The sequence below is a fragment of the Spodoptera frugiperda genome, chromosome 17, assembly GCF_023101765.2.
Source record: "Spodoptera frugiperda isolate SF20-4 chromosome 17, AGI-APGP_CSIRO_Sfru_2.0, whole genome shotgun sequence".
NCBI classification, from domain to species: domain Eukaryota; kingdom Metazoa; phylum Arthropoda; class Insecta; order Lepidoptera; family Noctuidae; genus Spodoptera; species Spodoptera frugiperda.
In genome coordinates this window covers 2,552,007-2,574,925 of record NC_064228.1, presented here as the reverse complement: position 1 = coordinate 2,574,925, position 22,919 = coordinate 2,552,007, and the positions used below count along the sequence as shown (strand labels likewise).

At 36.8% G+C, this 22,919-nt stretch overlaps 2 protein-coding genes across 5 annotated transcripts in view; one reads left to right on the top strand and one right to left on the bottom strand.

Annotated features, from left to right (window-relative positions):
- The window catches only part of LOC118276613 (neutral alpha-glucosidase AB), a 29,838-nt gene extending 13,162 nt beyond the window's left edge, over nucleotides 1-16,676 (bottom strand). For 3 of the 4 annotated variants that reach the window (XR_007706151.1, XR_007706152.1, XM_035594960.2), the window contains exons 1-10: nucleotides 16,490-16,676; nucleotides 16,144-16,378; nucleotides 15,463-15,590; nucleotides 14,651-14,864; nucleotides 5,681-5,792; nucleotides 4,530-4,674; nucleotides 3,892-4,029; nucleotides 3,155-3,263; nucleotides 2,022-2,161; nucleotides 805-992 (exon numbers count right to left, since the gene is read on the bottom strand). Coding sequence is in view for 2 of the 4 variants with exons in the window: in XM_035594960.2 (XP_035450853.2) it covers nucleotides 805-992; nucleotides 2,022-2,161; nucleotides 3,155-3,263; nucleotides 3,892-4,029; nucleotides 4,530-4,674; nucleotides 5,681-5,792; nucleotides 14,651-14,864; nucleotides 15,463-15,590; nucleotides 16,144-16,377 (1,408 nt within the window). In the remaining 2 variants the exon portion in view is untranslated. Of the gene's footprint in view, nucleotides 1-804; nucleotides 993-2,021; nucleotides 2,162-3,154; nucleotides 3,264-3,891; nucleotides 4,030-4,529; nucleotides 4,675-5,680; nucleotides 5,795-14,650; nucleotides 14,865-15,462; nucleotides 15,591-16,143; nucleotides 16,379-16,489 lie in introns of all 4 variants that reach the window. The other variant, XM_050699781.1, reaches the window with a different exon arrangement.
- A 760-nt stretch (nucleotides 16,677-17,436) lies between these two features.
- Nucleotides 17,437-20,560, top strand: LOC118276954 (macro domain-containing protein RSc0334). The gene is made up of 4 exons (XM_035595593.2): nucleotides 17,437-17,833; nucleotides 18,232-18,324; nucleotides 19,614-19,689; nucleotides 19,980-20,560. Exons 1-4 carry the CDS (start codon nucleotides 17,468-17,470, stop codon nucleotides 20,306-20,308), a joined length of 864 nt encoding a protein of 287 aa, XP_035451486.2. The 5' UTR covers nucleotides 17,437-17,467; the 3' UTR covers nucleotides 20,309-20,560.
- Nucleotides 20,561-22,919: the final 2,359 nt, after the last annotated feature.

Here is a 22,919-nt window from a genome sequence, read left to right as displayed (position 1 = left end):
GCTGTAAAACATCACGCTATGACCAATAGAAGCCAAGCAGAGCGGGTGAAACCGCGCGGAAGTAGCTAGTAGCCTATAACCTTCCTCGGTAAATGGACTATCTAACACAAAAAGACATTTCCTCCAACGGATGCTCCGATTGTGAAATGACCTCTCTGCCGAAGTTTTCCTAGTAGGCTACAATAAGGAATACTTCAAGAAGGGCGTAAATAGGTTTCTTATGGGTCGGCAAAGCGCATATAATGCCCCTAGTGTTGCAAGTGTCATAGGCCACGGTAACCACTTACCATCAGGTGTGCCGTGTACTTTCTTGCCACCGTCGTGGTATAAAAAACTATATTAACCCGCCATTGGTGACCTGTCTATGAGACCGGGTAATTTAAAAACTAAGAATAATTTTTAAACTGTTTATCAGATTAGGTTGCGATTTCGAGTAGCTGCCTTACTACTCGCCCTCTACCATTAGTCCACCCCATAACAGCAATGCGGGCGTTTTATTTTTATGTCCTTTCTATGCCATTTTATCTCTTTTATTTTCTATTTGTATATTTATGTCATTTTGTGTCCTTCCAATGTCAATGTCCTATTTTATATCGTTTCTAATTCAAAATATCTATCTAAAAAAATCTAATAATAATAAAAAATAATACATAAACCACAAAATCACGGTGCAGGAGACCAGGGTCACTGACTATGTAAGACAAATACACGTCACCAGTAGCGGGTTAAAAGTAATTGTTCAATTCGGACAAGTATTTCCAGACATTACCGCGTTCAAACAAGAATACTTATATAGCGACATACCTTCATAATCTTTTCCCTCTTTGTCCTTAACATAGTATCCTAAGTCAGTAGCGTCTTCATGCAGGAAGTAACCAGCCTCTCTCTTCACGTGGGGATCTATGATAGTGACCAGTTTCCGACCTTTAGATGTCAGGTTGGCGACCATCTCCGCGGGATTCGGGAACTTAAGGGCGTCCCATGTGAAGTACCTGGGGTCGGGATAAAGTATTTGTTAAATGGTTGACAAGATTAAGAAGAGTGTGTACTAAATATCAGATCGGTCTGTCGACAGAAAAGGGATAAAATTTAAATTACTGAAAAGCCAATGGGACAATCTAAATACCTAAATGTTAAGAAGGTGTGAAAAAAGGGATGAGAAGTGGCTAAAAATCATGAAATGCTAAAAATTAAAGAAAAAGTAATTATGTGTTACATCACACACACAACGTGACGCCTTTTATCCCCGATGGGGTAGGCAGAGGTATACATTCTGGCATGTAATGCCGCTGTACAATGTACACCCACTTTTCATTATTTGTGTTATAAGTCCCATGTAATAGGGGGTGAGCCTATTGCCATATATCGGGCACATTTCCAGGCTCCGTGCTACTACTGAGAAATTTTCGAAAAACCGAAAAAAGCCCAGTAATACTTCGCCCGACCTGGGAATCGAACCCGAGACCCCTTGCTCAGCAGTCGCACTTGCAACCACTCGGCCAACGAGGCAGTCAAACGTGTTACATAAGAAATCTAACGATAGTAACTGTTGTTTTAGAGACAAAGATAGGCAGATCTAGAGGAACTTTATTAATATCTTTCTCATCTGAGTTACACAGAACACATTTGACATTTTTCTAGAACAGAACATATCGATGTAAAACAAATAACAAACGAATAAATTAAAAACAGAACACATCAGTGTAACCAACATTAGAACATAATAAATTTGCAGTGCAGACAACCTAAATATGTGTATAAACATTGCCATATTATTAACGGTAACGAGGTACAGTACTCTCAACGGATCTTGGCAGGTCTGAACTACGTGCAGAAGGCTGCGCAATAAGTATTTTTTAGAACCAAATGGTGGCATGAGGCGAGGTGCGGAGGGCGGCGATCTAGGCTAGAGATTGACCATTTCTAAATACAATTGACCCTTTACACTTATTGCACAGCCTTCTGCACGTAGTTCAGACCTGCCAAGATCCGTTGAGAGTACTGTAACGAGGTATACTAACTTCTTCCTGTCAGTGTACTCGATGTCTAGCCAGATGACGTCGGCGGGTATGTCGTGTTCGTCGAACCCGTTGTCCACGGAGCGCACGTCCGCCTCGTCCACATAGTTCCAGCGGCACTGGTGGTACGCCAGCGAGAATTTCTACAACAAAACAATCGGTTTATACAAATAAAATAATATTTGTCATTAGTCACACCCTTTTTTAGGGGGAGGGGAGAGGGAATCTTCGAATGCCTTATGTTTTATTTTAATGCCGAATCTTTTATTTTTTATTTTCACATTTTATTTTATTAATTTTTTTCTTATTAACTGAGAACAGTGTCACCATTATGTTGTCCTACAGTGCATGTTGTGACACCTTAAAATGTTGTGCATTTAAATTGATTATTATGTAAGTGTTTAGATATAAGTCCTAATGTAACAACTAATGGTTGTCCTAATAAATAAATAAATGCATATTTGCAATAAATGCAATGCATTTTTCATTCGTGTTAATCCGGAGCTGTGGACTACCTATTGTGTTTAGCGGGGGGCTCCGGCTCATAAAGCAGGAGTAGGAACGGGGTGGTTTTTAGTCAGTAAGAGTCTGTGAGAAGAATTGGATGAGTATCCCCCCTCAAAAAAAGGTAAGGTGATAGAGAGTGTCAAAATCTTACTGACTTAAAATCACCCTCTTTCTTCTCCTGCCTAGAGCCGGGCTGCGGTAAATCAATGCACTTGTCCCGCAACTATAAATCATCACCCTTACTAGTTGGACAGTGTTGTACCGATTGGCGCGGCGGCTGGGCAACCGGCTGCCGCGCAACGTGTAGCAGGTTCGATTCCCGCACGGACCAACTTTTTCTGTGATCCACAAATAGTTGTTTCGCATCTGGGTGTTATGTGTATGTAAACTTTTTTATTTGTAAATGAACCCACGACGACACAGGAGTAAATTCTAGTGTCGGGCAATGTTCTTTTTAAACATAAAACAAGTATTGGCTCATCTCCAAACAATGGTTCGCTTGGGTGACGCTGGGATAACGGGCCAAATTTGAAAAAAACTGAAAGCATATCCGAAAAGATTCCAAGATATAGTCATAATATCTCTATGGGACAATAATTCATAACAAAATAATAATAAAAAATACGTACAGGAGGTAGCGGCGCAGGTCCAGTCAACATGGCGTACTGACGGAACACGTCCGCCGGCTTCTCGCCCAGGAACACGAACACATCCACTATGCCCGACTCACTTATGAACCTGGGACAAAACGGTTAATGTTCAATAAAAAAAAGGTAAAGTATAAAAAATTCAAAAAAAAAAAAATTTAAGCATTCCATAAACCATACATTTGTAAAAGTAATGTTTTCTCGCCTATTTATAAAAATAAATAAATTTCATTTCATATTAATTTGATAGACATAATGCAATTACAGACAAATTAATCTATTATGCTATGATAGATGATTTCAAGAATGTTAATATGACTTCATTGCACGCGGTAAAAGGACCCCAAACAAAATAATACATATGCATACATACATAACTTCACGCCTTTAATCCCCGAAGGGATAGGCAGAGGTGCACGTTATGGCACATAATGCCAATGTACACCTACATTTCACAGTTTATGTTGCAAGTCTTATGTAATAGATGGTGAGCCTATTGCCATATACCAGGCACATTTCCAGACTCCGTGAGAAATACCACTGAGAAATTTTTCTAAAAACCGAAAAAAGCCCAGTAATACTTCGCTCGACCCGGGAATCGAACCCGAGACCCCTTGCCCGGCAGTCGCACTTGCAACCAGTAGGCCAACAAGGCAGTCTAATACATATATAGTTTGGCAATTCCTTCTTTTAATTTTTGTTCATCAAATTTCACGTACCTGGCATCGACACGGCGCTTCTGTCCCCCGGTGACCAGGTTGACGAGCGAGGAGACCACGGTACTGTCGGCGTAGTTCACCACGTCCACCCACGTCTCGGCCGAGTTGTGCCAGAACACACCGGCGCTGTGCTTCGGCCTGGAAAGGGGAGAAACTGTTAATGGTTGCGCAAATATTTTTATTATATTTTTTATATATGGAACTAGCTGCTTCCGCGCGGTTTCACCCGCTCTGCTTGGCTCCTATTGGTCATAACGTGATGTTTTATAGCCTATAGCCTTCCTCGATAAATGCACTACCCAACACATAAAGAATTATTCAAATCGGACCAGTAGTAGCGGCAATCGCCGCTGCCCATGGACACTCGGCCTTTTGGGACTTATGAATTTAAGGGCTGTTGGAGAATCGGGGATTAGGAAGATTGGGAGGGGGGGGGGACTCCGGTAACCTCACACACACAACGAAGCACAACCCAAGCGTTGTTTCACGTTGGTTATCTGTGAGTAAATGTGCTATTTTGTAGCCTATGTGCAGAAACTAATATAATTTATTTTCAGCCTATAACTGTCTCAATGTTGGGCAAAGGCTACTGAGGAATGAGTATATATAAAGTTTATTATATTTAATATTCAACGTACCCATGAGAATACATTACGGGGACGGCTCCATAGAGAGCCATGCGGCTGTCCAGCTCGTACTCGAACACGTCCAGGTTGAACAGACGGTAGGGCTCGCCTGAGGTGGTCGTCTTCAGGGCGAACTTATCCGTGTGCTCCGGAATACCTGGTGACGGAAATAAAGTTTTAATGTATACAATGTGATAGGGGTGAGACTTCTAACCCGTTAAGGCTGAGTACTACATGTAATTGTATCGACAAAAAAATAATATGGGGGGTTGAACCCCCTCCCCCTAAAAATTATGGCTATTTTAATATTTTTTTTACTTTATGTGATATAAAAGGTATATAGAAACAAAAAAAAAACGGTAGCTAATAACCTTGGCTAACTAATTCATTACTCTTTTCATATGTTTGATAATATTTCGGTGCGAAAAAAAATAATTTCTGAATTATTTTAAAAAAAAATGCAATTTTTCAATATTTTCAATTGGGGTTTCAACCCCATATTATTTTTTTGTCGATAAAATTAGATGTAGTACTCAGCCTTAACGGGTTAGAAGTCCCACCCCTATCACATTATATAAGTGAGTATGCAGGGATTGTGGAGATTACCTAGAACATTTTATAGGATTGGGCGCCGAACAAGCATATTGATCACCTGTACCCTGCAGACTCGAATAAACCAATCAGAGTGCCAAACGCGCTCCCGTTTCGATTACTTTAAACGGAAAGCAAACTCGTACTAAGGGTACTGATGGTAAGCAATCAGTGCCGACCATGGACACTGCAACTCCAAGTCTAAAACGTACTTAAGTCGTTCAAAGAGTTCTCCCGCTTTGGGTGAGAGGGAGTGTCAGACTCTTACTGACTAAAAACCACCCCGATCCTACTCCTGCTTTTTGAGCTGGAACCCTGGGGCCTTAGTCTGCTATTACAATTGTGTCAGAATGGTCGATCACTGAGCAGTGCGAGAGGGACGGAGCTATGTAGGTTGTATATACAGACTATCATAAGAGATTAGAAGGACATCAAGAAGAAAGTTACTGTGAAAGCATTGAAAATAAACTACAAAACATCCTCGCTTTATGAGATGTTTTATCATTTGAATAAGATAATCTAAACAGGAAGCCAGTGTTAATCAAAACCAGAAGCCAATATTTAAAACTCACCATAAACATTATCAGCGTCTGGGAAGCTGAAGTCGAGGGACACGGCTTCGTTACCGCGAGGCTTGCTGTCGTGGTGGGACTTGAAACTCTCGCCCCAAGTACCTTCTTCCTCCTGTGGTACATAATACAAAATACTAATTAATAATACTACATAATATGAAAATTACTAAATCTAAGGTAAAATGATTTGAACAGAGATTTTTTTTCGTGGATTTCGTGAAGAATATTATCTTCTTCATCATTTTTTTTTTATGCTATAAGCCTGTAAACGAGCTGACGGTTCGCCTGATGGTAAGCAATCGCCGCCGCTCATGGATTCCCGAATCACCAGAGGCGTAACAAGTGCGTTACCGTCCTTTTGGGCCTTAGGAATTTAAGGGTTGATGTAAAATCGGGGATTACGAAGATTGATAACACTGCTATACAGTCATTTTGCGGAAGGCATACTTGAAGTCGATTTTGTATAAGACGAGTGTGCTGATAACGGGAAAAATACTAGAATGGTCAAATTGACTCCAGTTTTTGTGATAAACGGTTCTAATATTTTCCATAAAATGCTTCAATAAATGGGCCAAAAGATGTATTTAAAATCTATTTTCATTGTTTATCTTTACAAAAATACACAAAAAATAATAGTTTGGGGTACCTTTAATTAGAATAAATAAATGAAGATCATGAAAAACTTTTTTTTAAATAAAAAAAAAAATAAATTTTTTTTTTTGCTTTTGTAAACTAAACTTGCCACAAATAAAGCAAAAACTGTTAGAATCGTTTAAACAAGGTTTACGTGGAAAACTCATGTTTTTGAAACGAAAAATTCACTTTAACACAAAACAACCGATTTATAACTGATAACTTCAGGGTCTGATAGCTATAAAGTTAAGTTGTTGCAAATAAACCCGTGAAAAGATAACAAACGTAAGTGAAAACAAATCAATGAACCATAATGTTTGAAATTTTCAATTATTTCTTAGTTCCGTTTATCTCAATAACCAGAGTGAATCAAAAATAAATAAGCATGCAGTGTGAACGTCTAATATGAGTATTAACAAAAACCATTAACAAAATCATAATAACATAATCATAGCAGTGTAATCTTTACAAATAATAGTGATTAACAAACAAACAAAATAACTCTCAAAACCTATAGCAACTATATACGTACATACAAAATCTACCTTTGCACATATATACTGCTATTTAAACGACAGATAAAATAAACATATGCGACCTTATACACTAATACCTAATTACACGTAACTTTATCGCTCTCGCTTGAAGTCTGACCTCACGTAGCCTAATAAATTATAATAGTTATCTACAAATGTCATGTCAACAGTCGTCCCGTTCATAATGACTAATGCAATCAATTCATTGCACCTTTGTGGGTAATGAACTACATAATAATAATTGATACGAGTATACCTGTGAATGACCGATCTTAAAGTACATGCCAAGGTCGGGCAAAGGATTGATAAGTAGTTTTTTCATATGACTTTGTCGTATATTGCTTAACGGTAAAATGGGGTCAATAGAAACTCAGGGGGTGAATAGAAAAAAATGTTTTATTAGGATTATTAGGATGTTTCTCCTGTGTCTTGGGTGCGTTTAATAAAGCATACAAGCTTTTACATACACATGACACCCAGACCCGAAACAACATATTAAAATGGATCACACAAAGAGTTGCTAAATTACGTGAATCGAACCCAACTACCCGTTGTTCCTATTCACCCCTGATTTGTTTCTATTCATCCCGTTTTACGGTACTGAGAAATTTATAAATGCGAAAATGTTTGTTTGTCTTGCTTTCGCGTCGAAAGGGAGTCTGTGGTATAATTTTTATGTGTGGTACTTACTATAGTAAATTAAACTATGTTAGTATTAATGTTAGGTATCTCTGATCTCATTTTTGTTATATTTCAATTTGCTTTCACGTTCTTTGAATTACTGTTTTAATTTTTTTTATTGTCATTTAATGTAGTTTACTTCTAAATTCATGCATATTTTTAAGTGTTATGCTATCACTTAGTATTAAATTGTTGGTTAACCTAATTGGCGACTGTATAAGCCCAAAACTAATACGTATATTTTACTGTACTTAATATACTTTATACAGAAGCTGTTGGTAAACTTTTAATAAATAAATAGCAAGGAGGACTGAAGAGTGATAATAGGCTACATACTATTTTTTATACATATCTACGTACAGCATTTTCGTAATATATTGTTTATATAAATAAAACTGGAAGTAAACAACGTTACATTATAATATTTTCTTGTATATTTCTTTATTAGTATAAAGTATATCTTCTTTACGTCATAAATATCTCGTTAGACTGCTGTTAACAATGGCTTTTGTCATTTACTTCGAGCCAGTGACCTGTTTGTTATCCGTTTTATATGTTTACAAGTCTAGTCGGTATAAAGGAAGGTATTATAATAATATACTTTAATGACTAACTTTATCGTGTGTTTTTTTCTGTTGTGCCTATAAGTTTTTAGATTGTAAATTTTTCAGGAATTTTAGACTGATAGTAATAGTAGTAGTAGTAGTTGGTGAATGGTGAAATAAATTCTCTAATTGATCTATTAGTTTTGAAGCAACCAATAAAATATTTCCTCTTTATAATATTAGTATCTACAGGAAAATACTAAAGCCTAATAATAATAATATGTCTGTATGTTGCGGGGCAGAATTCAGTTTTGATTATGAATTAGAATAATGCACGATTTCATGCCGTCGACCGTCACATCATCTCAGCAACCGTGTCAACACAGCGGGCTCAACTACGCCCCCTTTTTTTGTAAAATGGCCCGACGTTTGGCCGCTATCTCGCCTGATGGTAAAGACTAAGGAGTGTGGGATTTTTACCTCACTAAAACCACCCCGGTGGCCACCTTCAGCACCGATAAGGGGCACCGAGACCTCTAACTAGACCTGCTCCGGAGCCCCTAGGTGCAACGCCTGTTACGGCACATCCCTAGGGAGACGTGTACCTCCCATTAGCCTCGCTGTGCAAGTTACACGGCAGCACGTGACCACTGTTCCACCGTCTTCCCTGAGGTCGCTTGATGGGTACCTAGAGTCCCCACTTTAGGTACCCGCGACCCCAAAGGTCCGCCTGAGTTGACGCAGGCGGGATTAGGCGTCAAGGCTGTTGCCACCTCGACGCCTTCTATGAGCAGGATCGGCCTTTCTCACGATCCCGCTCAGCAGCCTCCTTTTGGGACATTACAGTCTCACAAAAGGGGGCCACCTCCCTCCAATTTTCTGTATCTGCCAGCATAGCCTCTCCCCTTCAGCGACCTAACCGAACTATTGACTCAAGGATATTTTGTCATTGTCATCATTACTTACGACTACAACCAATCCAAAATCAAATCATTTATTGCCATCTAATAGATGGCAGGGTATCGTACTCAGGACAAATGGCAATCCTTTACATGTGTATGTCTCATTAACTATATCGAGCATATTATTAAATTTTTATGTTGACATTAAACCTTAAAGGTAAGCGTCCACAGGGCCGCATCATATGCGCCGCACGCATTCCGTATGACGTCATCGGTACGCATCGGATGTAGGCATTGCTGATGATGCGGTCCGTACGATGCGGATCAGTGGACGCAGTTGTATGAGTTTCTATACAAGACAAATTAAAATCCGTTGCGTGCGGTGCGTGCGAAGGGCCTTGTACCTTAATCCAGTATTAGAAGATGGCATACAGATGATAGGTGCATACAACGATAATACAGTATACGTGGTATAGATATCTCTCACGTATATTGATAAATGTGATCAATCACATAAACAAATAGTGTGTGTAACTCGGTCAGTTCACGTTATTAACTTAATCAATATTTGATTGCCTTATTCGTTAACTAGTCGAGTATAAGGTTGGGTTAAGGTATTTAGACAAAAAAGGCAATTATGTTACAAATGAAATAATATGTCTGTAGATGTTTAAATCCTTTAGTGCTTTGAGGTCTTATGTTTGATCTCCAAATTAGGATGTTAATAATATTTTTTTTATTGTATAAGCCGGTAAACGAGGAGACCTTTCGCCTCATGAAACACCAAAGGCGTTACAAGGGGTTTTTATGGGTTAGGAATTTAAGGGTTGTTGGGAAATCGGGGATTGCGAAGATCAGGACAGCGGGTAATTGGGCCTCCGGTTAAAATTGTCACACAACGCAAGCGTTGTTTCACATCGTTTTTTTGTGAGGCCGTGGTATCAATCCGGTCGAGCCGGAGAATGCAATTTCCAATGTTATATGGTTTACAATTTATTACGAATTATCATTAACAGCCCGTAACAGACAAATCCTTTTATACGAAGGCCAAACAAGCCCCGTGCCTTAATACATATAAAAGGATTTGCCATAACGGCCATACTTGGTAAACCGGTTGGAAATCTCAGTTTAAGGGCTTAGGTTTATCAGAGCAGAGCATTACTGGCCGGTCTCTGTCAAACGTGTAAGTAAGCTCTTAAGTTTGCCTTAAGAGATATATAGGTAAGTTTAGTCCTATAATCAGAATCATAAATGTGAGATCTATCAAAAGTAAGCCGCGTTATACTGTAACCCGTTAAGGCTGAGTTCTACATCTAATTTTATCGACAAAAAAAATAATATGGCGTGTTGAACCCCTAATTGAAAATATTGAAAAATAGTGATTTTTTCGGTAAAAATAATTCACAAATGATTTTTTTTTTTTCACCAAAACATTATCAAACATATGAAAAAAGTAATTAATTAGTTAGCCAAGGTTATTAGCTACCGTTTGTCGTTTTTTTTTGTTTCTACGACGCATACAACCTTTGATATCAAAAAAAGTAAAAAAAAATAATAAAATTGCCATAATTTTTAGGGGGAGGGGATTCGACCCCTTCGACCCCCGACTTTTGTCGATAAAATTAGATGTAGTACTCAGCCTTAACGGGTTAGAAGTCTCACCCCTATCACATTGTATAGGTAAGTTTAGTCTTATAATCAGAATCATAAATGTGAGATCTGTCAAAAGTGAGCCACGTTATACTGTACGTGTACATGTCAGATTCAAGTACCGAAATGTAAGTACCAGTGTCATAGTGACACGGGTACTTAAAACTGCAAAATACCTACAATCGTATAAATAGTATATCGGCATATAAGATTCGTATGTACATACTATCTGCGATCTTCCTACACGCGTTTGTTGACAATGCCATTGATCTCATATTTATCTCAATACGTGACTGATAAACAAATCAACGTATTGTCGTATATTGCAATTCTGTATCTATATTCATTATTCATAATAATGTACGCATTGTTTTTGTGCCTTTGTTCTAACTTCTTTACCGCGTAGATTTGGAAATTTCCGTAACAAAGAAAGGTGTCACATTGTTTTGATTGATTCCAAAATCCAGTGAATAACACGTTCGCGTCGCACCCGAAATATTGTATAGAAATTATACAGGAAATAATTTCAAATGAATGAGAAAATATAAATATTGCTCCGTTAATCTTACTACGGGTGCTTTTCCACCAGAAATGTGCTATGCTACGTTGTTGTGAATGCGTTTGGGTTCCACCAATCATATTCATTGGTACCATATAGCACTCGTGGAAACAGGTCGAGCTGCGCATCTTCCTCGCACAGCTACAAACCTTAGTATCAGTGGAAACGGTCACATAGTTTCACAGCTAGCTTAGCAATTAGACGATCGTAGTATAGCTACATAGCACATCTCTGGTGGAAAATCACTCTAACAATGCAAACGTTGTTTAACGCCGGTTTAATGTGAGATCGTGACATCAGTCCGGTCCATTCGTATCATACTATCACACTAATATTATAAATATGAAAGTTTGTTTGTTTAGATGTTTCTCCGTTTTTATGAAATTTGCTATACAAACAGGGTACGAGCTGACTTAGGTGATAGAATGCTTTTTATTTCACGGTAACGCTGGTAAAGCCGCTGGCAAAAACGAGTAGTGAGATATTTTCGCTATCATCGATCTGTTTACATTTCTCTTTATTTCTTTGTCATGCGTCTTTAAAAGAACGCTGTTCATTATACAGGACATAAGACTATTGGAGCAGAAATAAAGGCTCGAATTACACGTATATAGGTCGCGATAAAGTGTAAATATTATGTTAACGATACAAGCAACGCGAGCGCAGTGTTTATGTTTAAGTTCGAGACGATTTGCGGCGGAAAATTGTTAACAACGTATTATTTTTCTTCAAATAATTTTAAAATTGTTGCTATAAATTTTATTAGTCTGTTTAGTTGACCGTGGCAGTCAGTGACAGGGATGACTAATTTTTATTTCAATGTCCGTCTTGTAGATTATTTTAAAACATTAGATACGTATTTTAAATTTCTTACGGAAACAAATACTTTCGAAGACATTTTTTTTTTTAAACTTTGCCCCACATTAGGAATTTCTCCTGTGTTGTGGGTGCGTTTACAAACATACAATTTCACACACACCCAGACCCGGAACAACAATCTATGGATAACACAAAGAGTTGTTCCGTGCGGGAATCGAACCCGCGACACATTGCACGGCAGCCAGTTGCCCAGCCACCGCGCCAACTGTGCAGTCAATATATGAGGATCTTTTACCTCAAACCACCCCGGTGGCTACCCTCTGCACCTATAAGGGGCACCGAGTCCTCTAAATAGACCTGCTCCGGAGCCCTACGGTGCAACGCCTTTTACGGCACATCCCTGGGGATGAGGTGCTTGCCTAGAGCGCTCTCTAGGTTAAATCCACGTCTTGCACTTGCAACCACTCGACCGAATCAGATAATATAACAGATAACGCGATTGTTATTGTAAGGACAAGCGATGTATGAAAGAAAGTGAATTTACAATAACAATAAAACAGTACTGACATAATTATATCATGACATAACACATTAAGGAATGTCCCGGTGGCCCGGAGATTTAGGTAAGATTCGGTTTATATCTGATGGAACATGTGTCGCGTAACGCCAGAACAGACAAATGTATAGAAAAACAATTGACCGTTCACACTCAACCGATGATACTTCGGTACGTTGAACCGACCATAAGATGCTAGCTGCTTAGCATGGAGGTGGACGTTCGAAACCTACCAACGACAAGTACCAATGTGACTATTTCCGAGTTATATGTACTTTCTAAGATTATTTAGACACCACTGACAAACGGTGAAGGAAAACATCGGGAGGAAACCGAGGCTTATCTATATCTATACTTATAATAAAACTGTAGAGAGGTCAATTCTGTACATGAAATAAGTATATTTCCAAAATAACTATCAGCGGGTGATTAGTGATCGATACTGAGGCCAAAAATGCAATCAGATATTTTTTTGTCTGTCTGTCTGTCTGTCTGTATGTTCTTTATAGAAATAAAAACCACTCGACAGATTTCAACGAAATTTGGTACAATTGTTCTTCATACTCCTGGGCAGGTTATAGTATACTTTTCATCACGCTATGATCAATAGGAGCTGAGCAGTGAAGGGAAATGTTGGGAAAACAGGAGAACTTACTCCATTTTTAAGCTTCCGCCGTGATTAAAAAATGGTTTGTTTGTCTGTCTGTCTGTATGTTCAGGCATCACGTGAAAACTAACGGTTCGATTTCGATGAAACTTGGTATAATTATACCTACCTTATTATCTTTGGCATAAAATAGGATACTTTTTATCCTGGAAAAATACGTAGAAAAAAATGATTATTTTTCAGTTTTATTCTACAGAACGCGAGCTCAACAGCAGTAGCTCAATAGAGGGATCTCCTTAATTATTATGGGCCTCGCCGTATTTGGGTCCAATAGATATTTATAAGATGTCATCGTCAGAGTTACCCAAAATGGAGAAATAAAACATCCACGCGAAGACTGACATCCGCGCGGACGGAGTCGCGGGCGGAAGCTAGTTCTAAATATAAGTTTGAAATCGCAAATCCGCACTGAGTTAGTAAGCGTGGTGATTAATGTTCAAAACTTCTTCGCCCGGTAAGATACCTTTGGTCACTAGTGGCCACAAATTAAGTCATAATTATTTACGTTACTCAATAGAAATTAGACAATGAAGCTACTCTTTTCTATTTGCCTAAAAACTTGTTTTGAGTTACTATCAAACGCTTGAAAAAAAAAAACAAATAACTGATCATTGAAAACATGTAAGACACTGATTCTGTAACGTTCACAATTAAAAACTTTTTTCAATTAAGACAGTAATCAATATCTGATCAGTAATCACACACCTATAAGAATATTTTATGGACGAATGCAACATTGATCGTGGCTACAAACCCTGAGCAGACACAAGACAACATTGAACAAAAACTAACCACCAAACAATATTTTTTTCGTGCATTAACATACCGCTACGTAACTTTAGTACCTGATTAATAAAATAGCGAAAAATTCCTATACTAATATTGACTCAAAACTATCGTATACCGAGAATTCTGATAAAAGGTTGTAGAGACCCAAATCGTAAGTGGCGCCATCTGGCTAGCGCAAAAATTATACTCTTTATCGAGTGTATCATCTATACATTTAACACATACAAGCATTACTGTTTAGGAAATATGTTTAAACCAAATAATTATAACATCACAATGACGAGATACTCAAATGGCCTTTTCCTACTATGTAGTTAGGGCAACACCAAGCGGTAATTTGATTTTGAAGACTGTAAGTATTTTCAGAGTAACATGGAAGAGTAACAAATTTTCTTATTTGCAACAACAATAAGATTACCAGCCATTTTTATTAGATACTATGTAGATTTCCAACAGAAAATTTTTGAAAGCAAATGTTCTGTTAAATGTCGGTCACCAGTGACCAACGTGACGGTAAACTTTTCAAGTGACTATTTTCAGTATCTTTAGTTCTATCGACTACCTAAAGACAAAAACTTGCCTACATTTGAGTATCCAGTCACAAAAGCAATACAAACACAGAAGCAGACTCACAACTTCGACAGCGTTCCCATCCTCATCATCAATCCTTTCCTTTTTAACTCGGAGCGGCTCCACCACCAGCTGAGCGTTGTCGTTCAGCACCACTGCCACGTCTCCGGCCTTGTTCAGGAACTCTATCTTCAGTGGTGTTGCTCTTATCACCACTTTATGTCCTTGGCTGTTCATAAGGGTCAGCTTTCCATTTTCATTTGAAAGGAGTTTTAGACTGAAAGAAAGGTTTAATATAAGAGTGTGAATAGACTAATATCACAGTCAAAGCATTCATTTCTATTACTCCTAAATAGGCACATTTAAAACATCTCCTTGAACTCTCTAATTGAATTCTCCGTCAGTCTATTAATTTGTCAGTGTGCTAGTTGCTCAATCTAAAGTGTAGCTTCGAATAGAGAAAGACTAAGAAACTTCATCAATACTATTTTCAAAAAAATGTTTATTATGCATGAGATTACTTCCTATATTTTTCTTATAGGAACATGGTATTGATTTGAACATAGAAGAACTTGTGTAGTCTCCAATTTGATAAATTGATTGGTGAGGCTAATAAGGTTCCTTATTCCTTCCTTATACTTTTTCTCGTATATAACAAATATCAACTATCTATCATAATTTTCAATTTCCTGAACAATAATCCGACTGACAAATTGTATCATATTGGATTTTACTATCTTATAAGAAACCATTTATTAATCATATTTTTCACTTTTGCCAAACACAATACACAACATCAAAACTATTTTTTTTTTAATAGATGATTTTGTGAAAGTAGTTTGATGATTGACAAATATATCTCTTAAAAGACTTACCCATCAGCCTTAGGTTCTCCATCGAGTGCAAGTTGAGTCCTGTACCTCGGATACAGAGGATCCACCTCATCTATTTCCACCCTGAAGGTGCCATCCACCAGGGCTGACAATCTCATAGCATAGTGCCACTGTTCACAACAAATTATAGTTTTAAATTAAGACTTTTAGGCAAAGGCAACATGATTATTATGCCAATTTACACTATAGATTATTAAGGAAAATAAAGATTTTAACTTTATCACCATACATTTTAATATGTACTCAGTATTTAAACAATTGTTTAATTACTGCTTTATAATTTAAAATACAATGTTTCTACCAATAAAAAAAAAACAAACTATAAACTGGTCTTGCAACAGGTTTTTTTCATGCTTTGTTTATTTTATTTCTGTAGTTGCTAATTGCTTTATTTTTATGGCATTTTACAGGCCAGTTACTTGGTAAGAACATTAATGTTTACTTTAAGGTTGTTCACCTGTTCTTATTTACAGAGGTCTAATAAGATAAATTAGAAGGTACCTACATCTGTGAGATTAGAATTAGTAAACAAATTAATTCATTACCAGGTACTTAACTGCATTTTCCTACATACAGTTTATTACAAAAATAACCTGGCAGCCGCCCAATTACCAATGCAAATATATCATACATTAAAAATGAAATTATTTTCACATCACTCACCAAAACTTTCCTTTCCTGGGCCGTAGTGTCCACAGTGTCAACTTCAGCCGATAATACATTTCCGTGTACTAATACAGTGTCTAAATTAAGACTATACTCCGACTTCTCTGGCTTAAAACCCCGCAACCGCTTGCAGAAACCAGACTGGTCGCAAGTCTTAAAATTATTCCTATCCACCGCATAACTGCCACTTAACGCTAAAGCAGCGACCAGAAGAAGACCCCAACTCTTCATACTGTAATACAAATACTAATTTAAATACAAAAAACGCGATATCACCAACAAAGACCGGTGTCAGAGCAAACGAAAAGTAACTCGGTTTGCACATCAATAATATATAACTTACCTGGCCGATTTTTTATATTTAATGCCTAAAATGTATACTCCTATTATGTGGCGATTTTTCTACGCAATCATCGCCGCCGGAATAATATTATTTAATTAAATAAAACGAGAAAACTGTAGAAACGCACACACGCGTTACGTGGAGATATCCCGTTGTTCCGTTCTTACTTTGACAGATTCACGCAGTGTTGCCAGCAAGCCAGCATAATTTGAGGGTACTTAGAAAAGTCAAACATAAAAATACCAGCCAAGTTCGAATAAGATACGTATGGTCGGGGGTTCCGTATATTATTGTGATTGTGTAAATATTGACTCTTAAATTGTAAACTGTATAATTCTTTTATATCTGCTTAATAGAGTTTTAGTGTTCATGTTAGTTTCAAATATTTTTGAAATGATAAGTAGGTCTGATTAGTAAAAGAAATTAGCTGAATAACCACTTGGGAACTTCTTTGATGAATAGAATTAGTACTACAATGTAGACTGCGGCTTATGAGTCGCAAAATATTAATTGCAGAAATCGAGAGGTTTAATGAAATTGTCAGTAAAATAATATATTATTGGAGTCACTCAAATCACATAAGTGGTGAAAATAGACTACGTTTAGTGTGTTCTGTAAGAACAAAACTGCACACCACAACGCCGGCATCTAGGTATCGGAACCTTCAGTGAAAATGCAATAATCTGTTTTGATAGAAACTCTTAACTGAGTTTAAGTCCCTTGATTAAGTTTAGGTCATTCAATACCAAATTGGTAGCTCAGCCGAGCGTGACAGCGTGACATCTTTTTGAATCGTTGGACCAAATTGCGTAGTCAAAGATGACGTAATAATTTGATTGACAAGTCTTCTTACTGGCAATACTTTTATAGTCGATTAATAGAACTAATCGACTAAAATTGTCATTATTACATTGAAATTTGACACTGACAGATCACAGAATGTCAAACTCAAAGTTGAACTTGAAAGATCGCAAAAAAATGCGAGCACCGGTATTGCGAAAGGCTATTGATAAAATTCTATTCATTTGTCAAAACACTGGAGTGTATAACACGCATTTCTGCTCGCAAGTGAAACTTAGTGAGCCGAGGTGGAAGGTTGAGAAACTAAAGATCCTTAACTTATCGCCCGAAGAAAAAAAAATTAAGTACAATAAGATGTCGGTCATAACTGTAGATATGGTTGACCCTTGGAACAACTACGTGATAAGAAATACTAACGTAGAGAAAAGGAAGCATACCCTGGACGATGTTACTGAGTTTAATAAGTTTAAAATCGATAACCATCAGAACAAGAGTTTGGCCGAAAAGGTTTCATTGTATAAAGGCGACATTACAAGTTTGGAGGTATGTAAAAGCTTATTTATTTTATTTCTTAAATGTTGTAGTATAAGATACAGTTGTTTTTCAGTACTTTTTATATAGTATAAATTGCAAAAGTTTGTATGTTTGTTACCCAATCAGGTCAAAACGGCTGAAGGGATCGAGATGAAGTTTGGAACTGGGGTAGATTTTGGTCTGGAATAACACTTGGGTCACTTTTTATCCCATGATAATATAGGTGAAACCTCTGGCAGAAGCTAGTTGTTTATAAATTAACTATTATTTGTATGACAAAGTTGTAAACTAAGTTTCTTTTTATTTAGGGATGTAGCTTATAGTCATTATTTGCCTCTTAAAGATTCAGTGACTAAAAGCTCTGGTAAAAATTAATGCACTATTTAAAATGGTATTGTTTTTTCCAGGTAGGTGCTATAGTGAATGCAGCCAACTCCAGGCTGAAGGCTGGCGGTGGTGTGGATGGAGCCATTCATAGAGCAGCTGGTCCTCATCTACAGGTAATGTTATCTTTTGCAGTCCTAGGGCCACAAGAGAGACTGAAAGTCTATGCCTACAAAAAATATTATGCTTTTACCAAACCATTGGTTTTTTAAATAAGGTTAGCTTAATGTACTGGTATCTATAACCATTATTATTAGGGAATACTTGGGCTGTATAATAATATAAAAATATAATAGGTACTGGTTTATTTATGTACAACGGATTACAAAACGGTATGAGAAAAAATATGAGAATAATTTTGATGCGCGCGACGCGTACATGTGATGCTTACAGCTGCTCGGGCGAAAGTGCGGGTCGCGATCCTCCCTCTGATGCCGTCACTTTTTCAAACTCTGATGCCGTCGCCAGCCAGCAAAGAAATAGTATTTATGTTCGAGAAGTTTTTATGTTCGTTTCGGAGAAGTTTCCGAACAATTATTATTATAGATACCAGCACATTAAGCTAACCTAACCTAAAGCTAAATAAAGCTATATTAGACCCTGTTGTGAGGTATCGAGGGACATGTCACAAGCCATGGCTGGTAGCACCACGGAGAATCCAAACATGTCCAGGTTCATAGACAGGATGAGCAGGCAGCAAGCTATCAGTATGCCAGGGTTGTAATAATATGAAGTCCCCATTTAGTTTCCATTAGAGATTTTACATATGAGTGGTATGCATAGGTAACTGCAGCTATTGACGCGTGTCGACGGCATCTGTTGATGCGTCAATAAGATCTTCAAAGTTGAAATGTGCTCATGTGTAAGAACGCAGACCTCAGCACAGATTAAATATTTAAATAAAATGAAAACATATTGCAATATCTTTTTATTTTCATTAATGAGAATAATAATTTTATATTAATACTATACAATTAAATGAGTTAAAAAACTCAGTAGGTACTTTTCTCTAATCTACCCAAGACTTATTTATTAACCAGTCATTATTACAACAACAACTTTGTACTCATTTTGGAATTGTATAAAAAACAAACTTGGTGATAGTAACTCAGATAACAAACTTAAAATATCATTAAGTTAAACCTTTTCTCGGCATTGGCAGTTAAAACAGTATTTTCCTGAAGCATTTACTATTTAGGTATACAAATCTACCACATATCAGACATACAAAAATGAACCTTCTTGCTTAGAAAATAGAGATGTTATTGTGTCCAACAAATTGTTTAACATGTGGGTTACTGGTTTTTCCATAATGTAACATGTTAGTTGTCCTTAAATACTGTTTTGTTATAACTAAAACCCTAAAATACTTATGTACATATATTATCTGTTTTTCCTTTTTTAGGAGGAATGTAACACCCTCGGCGGTTGTCCAACGGGAGAAGCTAAGATCACAGGGGGATATAATCTACCCGCTCAATGTAAGTAGTACTTTACCTATTTTACATACTGACAATGACCTACTGGCAATCAATCAAATTTCAACTCAAATACAAAAGAATAAAGTTGAAAATACATTAATGAAATCTTAAAACAAGCTTCCTACAAAGAGACGTGCGTGCTACATGTCATAAAAAAATATATTGAGAACCATTTTTGGTGTAAAGATATGTAAGCAGTTTGTTTAACCAGACCATTCATTGATACTTATGTTGAGTAGACCCAACCCCTTTAATATTTTTATTTTTAATCATAAATATTTTATTTCCAGATGTAATCCACACGGTAGGACCGCAAGATGCATCGCCGGCGATGCTAAAGAAATGTTACGAAAACTCCTTGGCGTACCACAAGTCACACAAAATTACTACTATCGCTTTTCCGTGTATTTCTACCGGTATCTATGGGTTTCCCAATCGTCTAGCCGCCCACATCGCGCTCCGGACTACGCGTGAATTTCTAGAAAAAAATGATCAAATGGAACGCGTAATTTTTTGCACCTTCATGCCTATTGATGTTGAAATATATGAAACTTTGATGCAAATGTATTTTCCTGTTCATGATTGGAATTATGCTGATGATGCTAGAACTGAAGTCTAATGCTTGAATATTTGTATTGTAAACCTTTTTTGTGGTGAACCTAATAAGATTTGTAACTTTTTCTTGTTGGATGAAATGTGTAGCTCATTGTTATTATATTTTGAAGACTGTCCATGTTATGAAAGTAACTAAATGTTGCAATAAATTCGACTGTAAAATGAAAGTGGTATTTAATACCTAATCGAGGGATGTTTGTTAAAAAATGGTTTTGGTTTCCTTGTTTCCTTTGCTCGTATAAAAGTGTTTTATGAATATCGCAGTTTTATTTTTCTAACAACAGTTGTATTTGTGATCCATGTGCTCAATTCTCATTTGCTGCCGAATTCCATAGATATAAAATAGTGTCTTATTAAACTCTAGGGTTAGTCAAGGAGCCATGAGACCACCATAGATGAGGCCCAGTAGGACTTGGCTCGAAAAGCAGTAGGAACGGGGTAGATTTTAGTCAGTAAGAGTTTGACCTCACCCTAGGCGGGAGAAATCATTGGATGATTTTCCCCTCAAAAAATAATCAAAAGTTTATTGGAATTGAGAATTGTTTCACTGACAGCTATGAAGCTAAATTGACTACTGAGCAAAGGGGTTTTTGAGCTATGAATAAAATTTGTAGACGTTAAATCACACACACAAAGTTTTTATGTGACTGCCTCGTTGATCGTAAGTGCGACTGCCGGGCAAAGGGTTTAGGGTTTGAATCCCGGGTCGGCAAGTATCACTGGGCTTTTTCTACATACATACATACATATCGTCACGCCTTTAATCCCCGAAGGGGTAGGCAGAGGTGCACATTATGGCATGTAACGCCACTGTGCTTTTTCTGTTTTTAGAAAATTTGTCAGTAGTAGCACAGAGTCTGTAATTATGTCCGGGATTTGGTAATAGGCTCACCCCCTAATACGTGAGACCTATAGCATAAATAGTAAAAAGTGGGTGTACACATTGTACAGTGGTATTACGTGCTGTAATGAGCACCTCTGTCTACCCCTTCGGGCATAAAAGGTGTGATGATAGGAATCTTTTAAGTAATTTCACAATTTTCTGGGTTACAAAGCGACTCGAAATATCTTGCTCACTATTACATGGAATGGCATTGAAAAATAGTTTGTAACACCTCTACTAAAGGTTCATAATGAAACGACAAAATGCTGCTGTTCAACAAACGATATATTTTTCTCTTATCATTACTACACTAAGTAGAGAACTAAATATCAGGCACCAAATTATATAACAACTTATATTAATTTTATATACACTACAGAGAAAGTAAGTAGACAGATACATATAGACAATAGCAGCTGACTAAAGGGGTTATTTTTATTCGAATTACACATAGATGAGAATCCCTTGGTTAAAATCATATTTGCATGTATTTTTTATGGTATAAGCCGGTAAACGAGCAGACGGATCACCTGATGGTAAGCAATTGCCGCCGCCTATGGATATTCGAAACACCAGATATGTATGTTTATACATACAAAAACTATTTTAGAAATTGTAACGTAACTCGTAATATTATAAATAAACGGGGTTTTTATTCTACAATTATGATGAAGCCAAAGCCCAATTACCCCCTCTCCAATTTCCGAATTCACAACAATCCTCAAATTACTAACCCCCAAAAGGCCGGTAACGAGCTTGTAACGCTTCTGGCGTTTTGGGTCTCCATGAGTGGCGGCGATTGATCAGATGATCCGTATGCTCGTTATACCATAAAAAATGAAGTATAAAAACAAAACGTACAAATTATTTTCAACTACTTATTACTTTCTTCTAATCATTCTGATTAAGTTTCTCTGCAGTGTTCCAAATTCTCTTTATAGCCATGAATCAGTTATATACGATTGACAGTACAGGTTTCAAACAAATTTAATAATACTCATTAAAAACTTCAAATAGGAAAACAAGTCGTTCAACTAGAAATATTAAAAAAAAAGGAAAGAACAAAATTCTTTTCCAACAAGTAAGTACAATAACCACATGAAAATAATGTTTTTAAAGAAAACCAATCAAAAAATACAAACAAACAAAATCAATTAATATTTGTCGCCGTTAGAGGACGTCTGTATAGCATTAGGTAAAAAAAAACTAAATACAATTTTCTGTGTCAATTTGTTAGGAGGACTTAAAGCTACAACAGCGCCACCTAGCTATCGCAAAAATCCTCATTTAAAATAACATTTCAAAATCAATGATCGGTAAAATAAAAATAAAGAGTTAAAATGAACTATTTGAAGTTGTAACATTGTATAAGAATCCTGTAACTACTCTCAACAATACAACTATTAATAATTCGATAATAATAAGATAATCAGCTTAACTTATTAATAAGAATCTGCCTTAGCTAACATTTATATGAGTTTCACTGGCTTGGCATAACAAAGAAGTTTTAGTAACAAACAATAATGTATCTTATACCATTAGTCATAAATACGAATTTTCATTAGTTACACAATTACAAACAATATTTCGTCTAAAGCCACTGCTATCGTAATTTCAACTTTAATTTTTATGTATTAAGGTGCATTATTGTTTGTTACGTTGTGACCTATAGATTTCGCCGTGAGACGTGAGGCAGAGAAATGCTCATTATAATATAATAATCAGTGCAAAG